Source organism: Nicotiana sylvestris, chromosome 1 (genome assembly GCF_000393655.2).
Source record: "Nicotiana sylvestris chromosome 1, ASM39365v2, whole genome shotgun sequence".
In the NCBI taxonomy this organism is placed as follows: domain Eukaryota; kingdom Viridiplantae; phylum Streptophyta; class Magnoliopsida; order Solanales; family Solanaceae; genus Nicotiana; species Nicotiana sylvestris.
The window spans coordinates 52,040,067-52,056,952 of record NC_091057.1 but is presented as its reverse complement, the minus strand read 5'-3'; the positions used below and the strand labels follow the sequence as shown (position 1 = coordinate 52,056,952).

Here is a 16,886-nt window from a genome sequence, read left to right as displayed (position 1 = left end):
ACCGCATGCAAATATAGAGGCAGGGATTAGCCTCATGCAAGATATAGAGGCAAGGATTATCCTCATACAGATATAGAGGCAGAGATTAGCCTCATGCAAGATATGAAGGCAAGGATTAGCCTCATGCAGGTATGGAGGCAGGGATTAGTCTCATGTAGATATGGATGCACGGATTTTCCTCATGCAGATATAGAGGTAGAGATTAGCCTTATGCAAGTATAGAGGCAAGGATTAGCCTTATGCAAATATGGAGGAAGGGATTAGCCTTATGCAAGATATGGAGGCAAGGATTAGCCTCATGCAGGTATGCGGGACAATGCTTAGTCCCATACAAAGAGCGAGTAGCAAATAAGAGTAGTATATTTCTTAGCTGGAGATATATTCGGTGCCTGATAGCCTGATTGATAGTAACCTTCTCATGTGTATATACTTGTGGACGCTATCGTTACGTCAGATGTGCCTGTGTTCAAAGAAAAATGGTAAGTTTTGTGAGGGGGAGGTTGGTTTGTGCTTCTGTCTGTTGGCCTTGCTTTGCTCCGTTCTGGAGGCCTTTTCGAGTTTCCTTGGGTAAAATCTGACCATTATGGAAATAGAGTTTTCGAAAATATGCAATTATTGATAAAATAGAGTCATTTTAGAAACATATTGATATATCAAGTAATTTTAGATAAACTAGTGACTGTAACACATTTCAGAGGCATTGGAGCTTTCTCATGTTAGCATTTTGAGGGTCCTCCTCATAATTCTGCCCCAATTTGGCAGATGATCCCTCGGCCGTTTGTGAGTAATGATACTTGTTGACCCTTTCTCGGAATTTTGAGAATCCTTTTCAAAATTCTGCCCCAGTTTCTTAGCCGATTTCTGACCATCTGGTATGTGTTGGCATTGACTGGACCTACTCCGAAATTTTGAGGGTCCTCCTCAAAATTCTGCCTCAGTTTATGACTTTGGGGGGGAAATTGAAATTTTATTATGATATGACCGAACCTATAAGGCTTCCTACGTATCTCCTCTTAAACGGGAATCAGGTCAAGCGTAGTTCAATTACATCAGATGAAGAAATATAAATAGTCTAAGCATAACATCTCTTGATCGCGTCTGAATTGATTGGTTTTGGCTAGATTTCTCCATCCATCTTTGTGAGTATGAGTGTTCCTCTTGTTAACACCCTATGAACCATGTAAGGACCTTGCCAGTTGGGAGAGAATTTTCCTTTGGCTTCATCTTGGTATGGGAAGACTTTCTTTAGCACTAACTGTCCTGGTGCAAATTGCTTTGGTTTGTCTCTTTTGTTGAAAGCTCTAGATATTCTGTTCTGGTAAAGCTGACTATGACATACTGCATTCATCCTTTTTCTATCTATGAGGGCCAATTGTTCATAGCGGCTCCTTATCCATTCTGCATTGTTGAGTTCAACTTCTTGCATGATTCTTAAAGAAGGAATATCTACCTAGGCTGGGATGACAACTTTGGTACCATAAACCAGTATGTAGGGAGTTGCTCCGGTTGATGTGCGAACTGTAGTACGATATACTAACGGAGCAAAAGGTAGCTTCTCGTGCCATTGTCTATGGTTTTCTACCATCTTCCTTAGTATCTTCTTGATGTTTTTGTTGGCGGCTTCTACGACTCCATTCATATGAGGTCTATAGGCTGTGGAATTCTTTTGTTTGATTTTGAAAGTTTCACACATGGTTTTCATCAGATCAGTGTTGAGATTGGCAGGGTTATCAGTAACAATGGACTCGATAACTCTGAATCGGCAAACGATATGATCTTTGACAAAGTCTGTGATGACCTTCTTGGCTACAGCTTTGTAAGATGCAGCCTCTACTCATTTTGTGAAGTAATCAATGGCTACCAGAATAAACCTATGTACGTTTGAAGTAGTGGGCTCCGGTAATGCAGAGGCCGATAAAACCTAACGAGATGGCTAAGCGTGAATTCGAGCCCAGCCCTATCCTCAAAGTACCTTATCATCAGCACTATCTTCCAAAAGGATGGGTGAGCCTGCACCAAAGTAACCTGATATCTCCTATAGAATTCAAGCATGAACCTACCGGGGGTACCCAACATAAAAAGATACGTATACACGCTTAAACACCCCTCGGCATGGGTCATGATGCTCTCCTCTGGGGAAGGTACCTACAGTACTACTCCTTCTCCCCATCCGCAGTCTTTACTAATCATTTCGAGGTGTTCCTCACTTATTGAGGAGATGAACCTCGATACATGATCCCGTAAGTTGGCAGCTTGCTCGACTTACGATAAGCGCAAATGGCGAGACATTTCCAAGGGGAGATGGGATGCAAAGCATCATGGTAGGTGTTTAGTGGCTCATTTCCTCAGAAAAGGTACTTTCTTTTTAACACACTAACTCTGCCACCGCATGTATTGGAGATTTTCCCAAGATTAGGTCGTGCCCCCTGGGGGAGGAGGAGAGATCGCCAGCCTTGGGGCCGAGGATTGATCATAAACGTAAGGATTCTTTGATGTGTGAGGATGCTCGCAGTGGGGCGAGTCCTCCTCTGAGGTTCAAAAGTAATGGGTCGGCCGAGCTTCTGGCTTCGGAGGCTTCTGTTTTTGAAATAACACTTCATGTTCCCGTCGAAGGTACTTCGAGGGACGAGGGTCATCTGGTGCCTTCCTCCTCTCCTACTAAAGGCATTTCGGGGGAAACTAAGCCATCGGATATAGGCTCGACCTTTAGCGAGGTTCAGCGGCTTAGCTTTATGGTAAGCTTTGGTAGCCGGTATAGGCTTCTTTCGGTTTCGCGCCCTCCCTTTTTTATTGAGTTTTCTTTTGTAGGCCTTTGACAAGATTAAGTCTGAGCTGCTTCACCGTGAGGACAGTCTATAGAAAGCTTTGGATAGGGAGAAATCCCTTAGGCTCCTTTGTAAGAAAAAAGAAGGTGAGCTAGTATATCTGCGGTGCGAGGCAGATTGAAGTCGGAACTATTAAAGCTATCTCGAAAGACAGGTAACCTGCATTTTGTGTTGATGTACGGTCCCCCTTACACTTTCAGAGATTAATATTTCGATATTTCAATTGGAGAGCAAAACAAAGGAGCTGGAACGACTTTTGGGCAAAGTTGGTCGGGTCAAACGTGAGTTTAACGGGCTGAAGGCTCAGATAGATACCCATGTTGCGACGAAGGAGGTTGCTTTGGATAAGGCTTCTGCCCTCGAGGTGCAAATCCGGAACGCTTTTGCAAATGATTCTGTCAGAGCAAATATTATCACAAGGCTCGAGTCTGAGCTCTTGAAGGCGAAGGCCGAGGTTGTGAATGCTCGGGCTGAGGCTGTAATGAGCCGCACTAAGGCTGACCAGAAAGTGGTGGCCTATTTGAAGGGTGCTACTGATGCTAGAGCTGAGCTGAGGAAGGCTCTTGACTGTGAGAGCAGTAATAAAGAGTATGTGAGGTGTAAATCTGGGAGGGAAACCCTCGAGAAAGTCCATATCAGGAGCTTCGACCTCTCGAAAGAGATTAAGCAGGCGAAGGTGGAAGAATACAATGCTAAATCCCTTCTATCCGATGCCGAGGATAGCGAGGATGGGGCCGATGGGCCATAGTCCCCAAGGGGGACGTAGATTTCCTTTTCCGTTTCTGTATATAGTACTTTCAAAGTACGTTGTAAATGGAGCTTGTATTTTTTCGCATGTATGTATTAAGAGGAAACCTCACGATTTTGTTTCTTTTGCATTTCTTTTTGCCTCGATTTTAGCCAGATGAACTGGTCTTTGCATTAAAAGGAATCATTAGATTCGTGGTATAGCCCTAGGGCTCATTAGGCTGGCCCGTAGGCTCTTACGCGCTTGGTCGGTACGACCTTTTAGTGTAAGCCGGCATTTTGAGCTCTTATGCTTTTTCTTTGAGGCATATTTAGTTAATTATTTTGGGTTTAGTCTCCGAATCGGATTTTGACTCGAGCTCATTCGACCCTCAAGTTTTTGAATTTCAAGCTGGCCTTTAGGCTCTTACGTGTTGGGTCGATGCAACCATTTATGTGGGCTGGCGACATTGGCTCTTACGCTTTGGGTCGATGCGACCTCTAATATATGCTTTATTTTTTCATTGATAAGGATTGTTTTTAATATTTTTTGCCTGACTCTTCGATGGTTTGATAAAAACCTCGATTGTGTGTCGTTATATGGCGATGATCGAGCACCTCGGGAGGTTTGGCTCGGTGGCTGAGTATCTCGAAGCCTATGTTTAGGAGCTGACATAGTCGAAGCTCTTTTGCCTATGTCGAGGGTAGCATGTTTAACCGGTTCTTTCCAAAGTATATTCGAAGTAATTGAACGCATGTGATTTTATAACAATGGTCGGGCGTCCCTGAGTCGCGTTAGTTTGGTTAGTACAGCCTTGTAACCGTAGACATTTATATTTGGCTGGAGCCTTTCAGTCCCGAATGAAATAGTTTCGGCATCTATATCGAGGGTATGCCTTTTTAGGGGTCTTACAACTTCGATATATAGCCTTAACTTTAAGATCGGGTTTATGCCTTTAGTAAGGTCTTACAAGTTTTACATGCCTTTGAGGTTTTACAGTTTTGGATACTTGGACAAGTATGGTTCAAGCCTTGCTTGAGGTCTTAAATATATTGTCACTTGGTACAAGTGTGGTTCATGCCTTGCTTGAGGTCTTACAAATATTGTTGTTTCCTTATATAGGTCTTACAAGACCGAGGCTGCCCGCATGTGGTCTTATGGCCTCAGCTTTTGATAAGTCGATGGAGATGGCGATTAACGGTAGTCCACGAGTTATCGAGGATTTCTCGACTCGGGAGCCATTAGTTGTAAACTTGGTATTGCCTCATTGAGGTCTTACGATTTCAAAATTTCCGACCTGGAGGTCATGTGGCCTTGAGTTGTTGATGCCAGTCCCCGAGTGTTCGGGATGTTTTTTGGCTCTAGAGCTGTTTTGTGACCTTGTTGTTGCCTCATTGAGGGCGTACGAGTTCGAAGCTCCGACCCGGGGGTCTCACTGTTTCGAGTTGTTGACGCTAGTCCCCGAGTATTCGGGTCATTTTTTGGCTCCGGGGCTGTTTTTTGCAAAAAATATCGATCTTCCTTGAAATGCAAAATGCTTTTGGGAAGTATTCTTTGATTACTTGGTACAAGTATACATGTCTTTGCCGTTAAGGGCTCAGTTGTTCTATACGGATATAGTTCGTTCGACTGTTTGGCCCGATATAATATTTTCTTACCGAGACCCTTTTTGGCGTATCTTGGCTTCTCCGAGTAGGTGACCTTCCGAGGGGATGACCCCCAGTATTCAAGGTTGCTTGCAAAAGAAGTCTTGAATACTTTTTGATTCTTCCTTAGGTAGCATATGGATATTGCCTCGCTAAAAACCTTGCCGGTAAAAACCCTTTTTGGGATAAAAACCCAATCGAAGGAAAAGAGTGCAACGTATGCTTTTGAAACCTAAGGCCTTCGATTTGGAGAGTGCTTTGGCAGTTTTGATCGGATACCTACACTCAGGTTAGTGTAGAATGTAATTGAAAGAAAAAGGAGACGGTCATACCTTAGTGTAGAATGTGTCGACGGTGTTTCAAGCCCTGATATGCTTTAGTCGCCTGTGATGAGGACATAGTACGGTCCTCTGCTTTGTTCGTTAGGGTACAGTCGAGAGCATGCCTCGTGGTCGCTATTTCACTATTTGTTTATCCTTCAGCCCCTTTGACGGTGGAGATATTGGTATTTTGGGTTGTGCCGGCCACATTGACTGGTATGGTAGTTTCCCCTTTCGTTGTTGTATTCGCCGTGTTGAGTCTGTTGAGGACTTCGAAAGGTGGTCATAATTTGGTCAAGCAGTCCGAGCTACTCTGTCACCTTTGATCTGATAATATTGGCCGAGCTACCTGGACCCACAAGTACATGTTTAATTTGAAATGTGTTCACAATAAAAGAAGTTACCACTGTGACATTATGGGGATGGGATAGAGCCTCGAGTTCGCTTTTCCCTGTCAAGGGATGTTTTCGTTCGCATGACCGTGGGTTCCTGCAGGGCACCGACGCCTTAAAAGATCATATGGGTGACATGTTGCGGCTTATCTGCTTCACTCTCTTTGGTCACCTCTCTTTCCCAGAACTAATATTTGGCCAGATCGCTGAGGAATTCCCGGAGGTGACCTTTGCTGAGTAGTCGGGCCACTTCTTCCCAGAGTTGTCGGCAATCTTCGGTCTTGTGCCCATGCGTGTTGTGAAATTCACATACTAAATTATGGTTTCTTTGTGAAGGGTCTGATTGTGCAGGCCTTGGCTACCTGATGTCTTTGATTTTACTGATGGCAATCATGATGTCTGATATGTCGACGTTGAAGTTGTATTCCGACAAGCGAGGTGCCTCCGTCGGCCTTGTGTACCTGTCGAATCCGGATCTATTGATGAGTCCCTAGGGATTCTGGGCTCGGTCCATCCTTCGATCATTGCGAGGTATGTTGTGCCTCTGGGCGTTTCTCTTGTCTTCGGTGTATGGCTGGTACTTTTTTTATATGGATTTTGCTCATTTGCCAGAAGCTTACTTGGATATACCGAGCCCGAGGGGGCTCCTAGTTGGTCGTCATCGACCCTGATTTTTGATTGATATCGATTGTGAATGTCCGACCAGGTCACGGCGGGATATTCAACCAGATTCTGTTTCAGCTGCTTCGAAGCCACCGAGCTTTGTTCATTCAGACCTTGAGTGAAGGCCTGCACTGCCCAGTTATCGAAGACTGGTGGTAGTTCTATTCGTTCCATTTGAAATCGATATATGAACTCTTGCAGCATCTCATTCTCCCTCTGCTTGATCTTCAAGACGTCGGATTTCCTTGTTGCTACTTTGATGGCACCGACATGTGCCTTTATGAAAGAATCTGCCAGCATGGCAAATGAGTCTATGGAGTTAGGACCTAGGTTGTAATACCACATCATGGCCCCTTTCAAGAGTGTTTCCCCGAACTTCTTTAGCAAGACGGACTCGATCTCATCATCTTTTAGGTTGTTGCCCTTCACCGCGCAAGTGTAGGTGGTGTTGGGGTTCGAGGTTCCGTTGTACTTCGGAAGCTCAGGCATTCTGAACTTCTTTGGAATGGATTTTGGGGTCGCTTCATACGGGAACGGCTTTTGCACAAACTTCTTCGAGTCTACCCCTTTTAGAATCGGGGATGCGCCCGGGATTTGATCGACCCTGGATGTGTAGGTCTCTACCTTCTTGTCGTTGACTTCTATCTTCTTCTCGCCTGACTCGATCCTCTTTGTGAGGTGATCGAGGCTCGAGCATCTTTACGATGGCGGGGTTGGCTGCCGATCCATTGTTGCTTGATCTCACCGGTACTTGCTCGGCTGGGGGAGCCGTCCCCGGTGCTACCGTGCTGGGAGTTTTCTGGTGACTTTGCAGCTAAGCAATCGTCAGCTATTGCGTCTGCAACATTTCGAAAATAACGTGAAGGCTAACCTCCCGTTCTTCTCTAGCTGGGGTTTTTTGAGCTTCTTGTTGGTCTCCTTGGTGCACGCTCCTATTAGTGTGGGAGCTTACATCGACTTGTTGAGCATCGCGTGAGACTGCGTCCATATGAATTGGTTCTGGTGCGTTCTCAGGGTTTCGTGGTGGTACACCAACACCTTGAACATCCACACCATTTTCTCCATGGTTCTCAAGATTGTTGTTTACCGAGTCAGACATTTTGACCTGAAATCAAAGATCTTGGGAAAGAAAAAGTGTGAAAGATAACTTGTGTTACATAGTAAAACCAACAAGAAAATAATCACTATTATTTTTAGCCCCACGGTGGGTGCCAAACTGTTTACCGTGAAAATGGTAATAACAATTAAATTTAATTTTGTGGTTCTAAAAATATGTGATCTATTTTTATGCTAGTTGTTAGGGCAATGGATGCTAAAGTAAGAGACTAGAGAGCAAGATTATAGCTAAAAAATGATATAATAGTCAAACCGAATGGCTATCGATCGGGGCCTCGAGCTTGCTTATTCGGGGCCTTGGGGTCGAGTCTAGTGTCCCGCCGAGGGTAGTTGATGGAGACTAACAGTTATAAATAAATTAATGAAGGCTCTTTATGGCTAATAATAAGTAGTAAGTGAAGAACAATAATTAGAACATAATAAATACGAGCAATAACTAAAGTAACGAGATCAAGAGAATATGTTAGAGAGCAGAGAGAATGTTCTTATGTATTTTCTATTGAGCAACAGGTATCTATAAAATGATAAGGATTCCCTTTATATATGAGGGGAAATCCCAACATAGTCTAAAAAGCATTAGTTACAAAGATATGGGGCTGGTACAGCCATTTAATGCCTTGATTCGCTTTTTTGGCTAGTCCACTAGACTTGGACAGCTATATGTATGGGCCTTGGGAACATCACCTTGATCCGTTGAGACCGCTAATTTTCACTGCCTCGAGGCCGGTCGTTACTTACGCTACCTCGAAGTCGATCGCTGAGAACCCCCGGAGTTGACCACTGAAAACCCTCGGAATGCCTTGATGATTGTAAAATCCAACCGCCAATTTCTACCGTATACACATTTTTACAACAATGAGGGAAGCCGCTCGGTGTTGAAGTTCTTCTTTATGTTGGTCAACCTGTATATAAAGATTCTCTCGCGCGGACCTCACAGATCGGAGGCTAACATCGAGATCGTGGACAGTAGAACTGAAAAGTCTATTATGCTCAATAGTCCTCTTATACTTCTCCTCCAACTGGGCATATGTCACCCTAGCAGTAGCAAGCTCCTCAGCTTTGGAGTTAAAGGCTTCCTCCAAATTGGTCAATCTTTCAACGGAGGCAGCCTCGCAACCGGATGCAGCAAGAACGGCACCATGGACTTCAGCCCATTTGGCCCTAGCCTCTTCAAATTGAACCCTTAGTGGGGCGATCTCTTGGCTAAGGGTCTCCACCACTTGCTCACTTTGCTACAAATGAGCCTCCAACATAACGGCCTCAACAACTTTGGCTTCCAGTTCTGAGAGGCGAGCAGCAGTTTGGTCCCGCTCAACCAAAAGTTGATCCCAGTCGGAGGTAAGTTCCTTCTTTTCCCGAATCAACCTCAGAAAGCCCTCGAAAGCAAGGAAATTAGCATGCGAAACAAGAAAGGAAAATTCAAAAATAATACAAAATCAAAGATAGAAGAAATGACAAAGGAAAAGAGGAATATACCGTTGCGGCGTTGTGTATGGTATTATTCAACAAACGCTCTCCCGAGAGAGCATGTATCTTTTCCTAATCTTTTTTTGAAGCAAAAGGCTTCAGATAGTTAGCAAGTTCCACCGGTCGGGAAAATAGATTGCACCCGGTGGAGACCGAGAGAGTAATGCTCCTCCTCCTTTTGCGGATATTCTGAGGGGGCGGCATAAGTTTGCCCCAAATTCCTATGAGTTGGGGACTGGGAAGAGGAACATCCTCTTCTCGAACAGATGCGGCCGGTAGAGATGATGTAGTAGATACTGATGGAAGAATGGGTGAAGAAGGTAATTAAGCTGATGGCATTAAAGGGTGAGAAGCAGTTGCGGCAAATACAGTGCTGGTTGTTGGTTTCTCATCAACCAAAGACGGTAGGGGCCCAGTACTCAGCCTCACGGTACCGGGCGCAGTGACTGGGATTGGACAACGGGAGTTGGCATTTCCTACCATCTCAAACTCCCCTCAAAGTGGCAAGACATGTCCTTGGTTGGTGTAATTAACTCAACAGGTTGAGCATTCTGTTGAGTTGATGGGGATCGTGGTCGTCTATGTGGAGAAGCTCCCTCATCACTTGCTTCTACATCATTGTCGATCATCACGGTGTCTATGGTCGGCCCGGGTAGAGGGCTCATCACCACAACTTTTGGAGACGACTCGGGGGCGACGTTCTTCGCCCTCTAATTTTATCCCTCAGCCGCGGAGGAGCCCTTTCTATTTGGTTTCTTGTTCTCTAGCCAGAGACTCCGAGAAGAAATACATGCACCCAAAGCAGGCCTAGAGACACCTATTCGAGTAAGCGCCTCCTAAAGTAGTCTCGTTGCATCAGCAGGATCAACCAAAATGTCCTCCTCAGGGATAACAACCGAGCCCCGTGGTAGACTTGAATTCATCAAAGAGAGAAAGGATTAATTAATTTCCTCACACAAAAAAACAAAGACGAAATGAGTCTAAGTTACCATGATTTGTGGCCTTCCACCCGAATTTTATCTATTTACTCATAAAACGTTACAATCGTCCTTTAACTGTTTATCTGTAAAATGGTACAGTTGAATTTATACATGGTTTCTAGACAAGTGAATTAATTTGATCCTGAAATAGTAAAGGAATTGAACAAATACGCAATACTTAGCCTTAAGATGAAGATGAAATAGTAGAAACAGTAATTCCAGGAGTAGACAATAGCATTGAAATCAAAAAGAAAGAAGATAAAATTGTACAAAACTTCAAATAGATTATAGTGTAAGTTTGCTAGAAAATTTGAGTCCCTTACAATGATAATAGAGCTCACTATTTATACTTGTACCTAGGGAACAAGGTCCTAGGATCATGCCCTTCTTTAATGTAAATTATGAGCGTCATTGAAGAATGTGTAACAGCGGGCATGAATGATAAATTCTTTGTAACGAGCATTGTATTAAATATTGTAAAATATTCTCCATTAAACGCTACCGGGTGGCAGGCATTTATTGCATCTTTATGAGCATTATTCTTTCCGGTAACAAACAGAATAGTTGTCTTCGGTTTTAGCTACCCTCTACCATCGGCTCCACGTTTCACTCTCTAATACATTTACTTAACATAACATATTTTACCCTATACAACCTCACGTGTTCTTCAACTCTCTGAGATGGATGACACCTCAGTGTCCACGTCAAGTTTTCTGTAATAAATCATTATCATTTTATTTTTTACATTATTTTAAAAAATTAATCTTTTTTATTCCACCACTTTCCTTCTCCCTCAGCCATCTGTATTCTCCCTCATTCCCTACACATTAACCAACACCTTCAAATTTTTTATATTTAACCACTAATTTAAAAAATCGCCTAATTGGGGTCCCTCTTTGATTACCCTTCACCTACAAAGCTTCTTCACAACCAACACTCCACTATAACACCCCAATCAACCACCAAAAGAATCGCCCATCAGAAATGACCACCCAAAAGACCAACATCACCCAAAACTTCTTGAAATTTCACTACAAAAAAACTAACCGAAAACAGGTTTCATCGGCGATCTTCTTCCACTATTTCTATTTCTTTTCTTTCCAAAGTCTATCTTCTAAGTTGGGTAATGGAGATGTGGGAAAAAGATTTTCCCAAATATTTGCTGCCATTTTGGTAATGGTTTTGGATCTATGCTGACGAAGGATGTTATTGGTGGATGAAAAGGTGGTGGAGGAGGGTTATGTTGTGGTGAGTTTTGGGTTCAAATGGCGTAGGGGGGAGCAATGTGAATGTAGGGAGATGGAGAAAAACTGGGGGAGGGGGGGGGGGGTGAGAGCAAAGTGAAAGAAAAAACACTCTTTGACCTTTCTTTATTTATTTTTTATATTTTTATTTTTCTTCTTATTTTTTCCCTTATTTTAATTATTTTTTTGTTTAAATATTTATGTTCATGCTCCTTATACGTGTGAAATACATGTATTTTGTCTAGTTCAGCAATTAAGTTACAACATAGACTTGGTGAATGGTAAGAGGGGTTTAAAATATTAGCTTTGAACTACTATAAGTGTATGGATGAAACTTTATATTGAGTACGGGAATCGGGATGACAAACGCAAATAAGTACAAGTGTCTATTTGGATATTCTACCTAAAAAGGTAAGTATTATTTTCATAAAATCTCCTCTATTAGTCATAGCTAATAACTATCTAATCTCACAATCTAAAATCTCAAAGTCTTTCAAGTAAAGTTGCATGCATTGGCTGATGTGCATGTGAAGATCTTGTAAGATGATGTCTCGCATGATGTGTCACAAGCAGGGAAAGCAGGGAACTTTATATTGAAAGTCATCGCTTTATTGCTTAAGGCGATGACGCAATGTCAAGCGAAGAATACTCGTCTTCATAGGCGAATCAATGGGCTTCAAAGAAGTTTGCTCTTCATATAATGGCACACCGTTCTCCCAATGAGATGCGCACAATTCTTTAAATCTCAATTTCAAGGAGTTGGATTAATGTCAGTATTGTAATGTACTGGATTATGAATTTATTTATTTTAATTGAAATTTGAATATTATAGTATTAAATTCATATATGTTTGGTATTTTTTAATCTGTCACAAAATGTGCATTTCACTTTATTGGAAAGTGTGTGCCTCACTTCTCACTTTTCTTTTCAAGCTTCGTAGATCTTGTCACGCTGCCAGCGTGACGCTGGAAGAAACTTCCCACTTGATGGGTTTTGCCACTTTTTATTTGACTGCTCTCTCCATCTTTTCTGACCTATCTCTCCTTATCAAGCAATGTACCCGTCCTCCTTGCTGGATTTGGCACAAATCCTATATCATAATGCAAGATGACATAACTCAAAAGAAGGTGAAGCTACGTGACACAGGTTTTAATTAATTAAACCTTCAAGCTAGTGTGCTTAAGTTCAAGTCGTAAAAATAAGCAGCGTTGGCGGTAGGATGGCAAACGGTGTGGGGCGATAGCGGTTGCGGGGCACACCCGCGCACACCCACGAAGACTCTAATCCGCCCTGCCCCGCAAAATAAAATTTACTGTTTTTAACCGCCCCGCATATTTGTTTTTAATTTTTTTTTAATTTGGTATCTTTTAATAAACCAGATGCAGGTACTAAAAACTACACAATCACATGTATTTTGACAATGTCAGTCTACCAATAAAATGGAAAATAAATAAATAAGAGAACCACGAAATTGAATGGCCATAAAAAACTTTCCAACTAAAATTGATACATTTTGGATAATTACATTAACAATAAAACTGGTTGTGATAAACAAATTCTTTTTTCTTGTAAAATAACTGATCTCCTTTAGTTTTTTGTTGTTTAACTTTCCAATCTCTAGCTTTGAAACTCTACTGGATATGGCATATATTATATACATTGGTCCAATAGATCACATGAAACTTATTTGGGACATTTACGTAAGATTTCTCTCATTGTTATTACTATTACTTACTAATATTTAGACAAATCAAAACTGGAGCGGACACAATTCTCACTTCAAAGGCTTTGGAACATAACTACTCAAATGGAAAACGAAGACACAAAATTCTTCTCCTTACACGATCTTTTCTGGCATAGAAAATGGAACATCATAGCATACTAGCATAGACTTTTAGTTCAAGATTTAGATTTTAAAAAACCCGCAACCCGCGACCCCTCCCCTCCCCCCCCTCCCCCTGCGCGTTAGTTTTTTAAAAAAAAATTAGGCCCCGCCCCGCAAATATTGTAACCCGCCCAGCCCCGCGAATGCTGAAAACCGCCCCGCCCCGTCCCGCCCCGCACCGCCCCATTTGTTATCCCTACTTGGCGGAATAAGCAGTCCAAAGAAGAAGCAAGACCTTAGTAAGGGAAAAACGTAGAAGAAGATAGGATCATAGGAGAGGAAACTGTTGCGTTTTTATTAATGGGTGTGGATAGGAAATGGAAGAGGCACCTCTTGGATTGCACCTATTCGTCTCACCCTTTCATTGTCTATAAATTTAGAGGTTTGGCCTCATTTTTAAGATATGAAAAATCTGAAATCTTCTCCCTTTTCTATATTGTTGCATTATTTTCTAAATAAACATAAGTGTCGAGTGTAATTTACTCTGTTTGTTGAGTTCGCTGAAGTTTTGTGATTTGAAGTGCCGCTATCACAGAATAATTATTCCGTTCTATCCTGGAAGGAATTAATCCGTATACCTTGGGCAACAGTGAGGAGATTAAATTCCTTAGGACACACTGTAAATTCAGTGAACTCGGAATTATTTTACGATTTATTTATTGAACTAACGTTTATTTGCTTTTCTATTTTTCAGATTTTGAACATAATAAAACAAACCATCTTAAGGAATTTAATATTTATTTTCTGTGTTGGTCTTAACATCAGTTTGTTTTGGAAACTAAACGAGAAAGAGATTATCATTGAAAAAATGCCGTCTTTTCAATTAGCCTGCGACAATTTTCAGAGATGTACTCAATGCGAGTTGTTGGAGGAAAGCCCATATCGAACGCCTTTCTATTGAGACAAGGGAAGTTCACGTCGGTGATTCACAAGTCAAGTGTGTGTCTCTGATGGTCAAAGATGTAGTTGTCACTTGACTTGAATAAGAAATAAGAAATTACACAAGCACATAAGGTTGGCTAATTATAAAATGCAAAACATACTGAAAGTGAGGCAGTCGTTGCTTAGAAGAAATTAAAGCTGTTACAGAACCCTATGTCTTAGGTGCTCCTATGAGTGTTTACCTTGAAAAATGGTATTAACAATTATATTTGATTTGTGGTTCTAAAAATACGTGATTTATCTTAATACTAGTTGTTACGTGGATAATGCTAAGCGTAAATGAATCAAGAAATGATAAGCAAACCAATGTGGTCACAAGATTGAGGGCCTCGAGCTCAGCGATATGGGACCTCGAGGGCAGCCTTTAAAGATTGATAACGAACAATAAATGAGGAATAACGGATGAACACAATAAATGAGAAGCAATAAATGAAGAACAATGCAATAAATCTGTAGGGTAATTGTTGAGTATGTTTAGACTAGAAAGGCATAGAATATTCTATTGTATTCAATATTATTATCTGTTGTAAAGTAAAAAAAAAAAGTTCCCCTACAAGAATGTTTGGTTCCCCTTTATATAGGAGGGGTGAATCCCAATACAGTACAAGTCTAATCATGATAGAGAAATACTGTTGGTACAGTTGTGTAATGGCCTAGCACGGATTGGTACTATCTCTCGCAGAATTTGTCAGCTTTAATCGCGTGCCCTCAGGAGTTTCCCGCCTCTTTATGGCGATCGCAGATTTTCATGCTGCCTCGGGGTACGTTGTGGTTAGTGTTCGATATACTCCCCTCGAGGCGAGTGCTTTGGGGACAAGCCTTAGACCGTACTCCGAGCCTATCGAGGTCGGGCTTAAGACGCCACAGAAGCCTTAAAATCGGTCTTCCCTGATTTTTACCGTATACAGATAGTCTCTGCATTCTTTGGAATGAAATAACAAGGAACGATTTGAATTCTTCAACTCTTCAATGCCTCAATCATTACGTCAGTTATGTCATGTGAGCAGTTGATGTGACAAAAAGGGACGTTCAAAAGCCACGTTCGCACGACTCTTGAAAAGCCTTGAATTGATTAAGACAGTTGGCCATCCTTTGGCTTTCCCCAACGCGCACTACTAGCCCCTATAAATACTCCAATCCTTCACTCCTTACTCTTCATCACATCTCCAAACTTTCAACAGATTTTCTGACTTCTTTCTTATGTTCGTCTCTCATTTAGTTTTCTCTTATCCTCTTAAACCTTTCAGTAAAGATGGTAAAGACCTGTAGAACCATTCCCCAAGGTGATAAAGTTTCTTCATCTTCACGCTCGTCTAAGGGCAAGGCCATAGTACCTCCTCGTCTTGAAGAGTGCGTCCCCGAACCCTGTGAAACATCCTCCGATTTCACGGTTGACAAGCCTTCTTCAAAACCGAGGTGGTATGAACCCATGTCCTGATACATTAGCCTGATAACTGACATTGGGAAGGTGAAAGCCGATTGCCGCTGGGGAGAGGCGGTGCAAGTGGAGATTCCTTCTCGGGAGGAAGATGTACTGACACACAAGCCCGGTTTCCTTAGTGTATACACATATCCTTTTACCCTAGGTCCGATAGAACCATCCTCACCGTCGATAGGCCCCTTAATCCTCGATTTCTGCAAACAATATCGGGTGACACTCGGACAAATCGATCCATCATTTTGGCGCATTTTTTACATGATTAGGCACTTTGCAAACATGGTTGAGGGGATGACTTTTACCCTTGACCATCGGATTAGGATGTATAGTCCCCGACTTTATTGAGGCGGTCTTATTAAGCTTCAATGTCGGGCCCAGATGATTCTCTTTGCTTGTAATAACGAAGGCAAGGACAGAGGGTGAATGAACAGCTTTGTCCGAGTTAGGACCTCAGATCTAATTACTGTTGAAAGGATACCATTCCCAGAGGAATAGAATATGAATCGTAAGCGAGTTTGCTAATTAAATATTTTCTCTCTCCTTTGGACCATATTCCCCTTGAACTGACTCCCTTTGATGATGCAGCTATTGTGTGGTACCACGATGTGGTTAAGGATCTCTCGCCTGGGTTCGCCAGCTCGATTAGACTTGCTCGTATGCTAAGCACATGTGGCTTGACCTGGCCAAGACCCGATGGAAAGCTAAAAATCATAGTGAGGTTTTTCTTCTGCCGTACTTGAGCTCTTTACAAGAGATATCCCTTAACTGTATTCTCATGTTTTGTACCTTCTTTTTGTGTTTGTGCAGGCATGGGAGAGGCCTCGTTGATGAGGGAGTCCCCCTCCGGGGAGGCAGGTACCCCAAAAATCACTAAGGAGAAGAAGAAAAAGAGAAAATCACTGACTAAGTCCCCAAAACCGAAGAAGGATAAAACTCAAAAGCTCAAGGTCGATTCAGCGGCCCTAACTTCGGAAGTAGTAGAGAGCCTCCGAGCTGGGGGCGAAGAGAAAGATGACTCCCCGCTAGCGCCTAGGGAAAGAGGAAGCGTGACTTCTTCGGACCTTGCTGAGTCGATGGTTGTTGAGCCGACGACAAATAAACTAGAAGTTGTTGATGTTGTCCCACCTCGGGCCGAGGAGGCTCTCGAGGGTGAATTAGATGATGTCCCTAAGACAGTCAACGGCCAAAATGTTTCCCGAGCCGAGGGGCATTCAGTAGATGAGTTAGGGGATACCAGTTCT

At 42.5% G+C, this 16,886-nt stretch overlaps 2 protein-coding genes across 2 annotated transcripts; both read right to left on the bottom strand.

The window, feature by feature from the left end:
* Window positions 1-1,117: 1,117 nt before the first annotated feature.
* On the bottom strand, window positions 1,118-1,426 carry LOC138870071 (uncharacterized). The gene has a single exon (XM_070147618.1). The coding sequence runs from the start codon at window positions 1,424-1,426 to the stop codon at window positions 1,118-1,120; it is 309 nt and encodes a 102-aa protein (XP_070003719.1).
* Window positions 1,427-6,300: 4,874 nt separating this feature from the next.
* Window positions 6,301-7,062, bottom strand: LOC138870070 (uncharacterized). The gene has a single exon (XM_070147616.1). The coding sequence runs from the start codon at window positions 7,060-7,062 to the stop codon at window positions 6,301-6,303; it is 762 nt and encodes a 253-aa protein (XP_070003717.1).
* Between the last annotated feature and the right edge of the window lie 9,824 nt (window positions 7,063-16,886).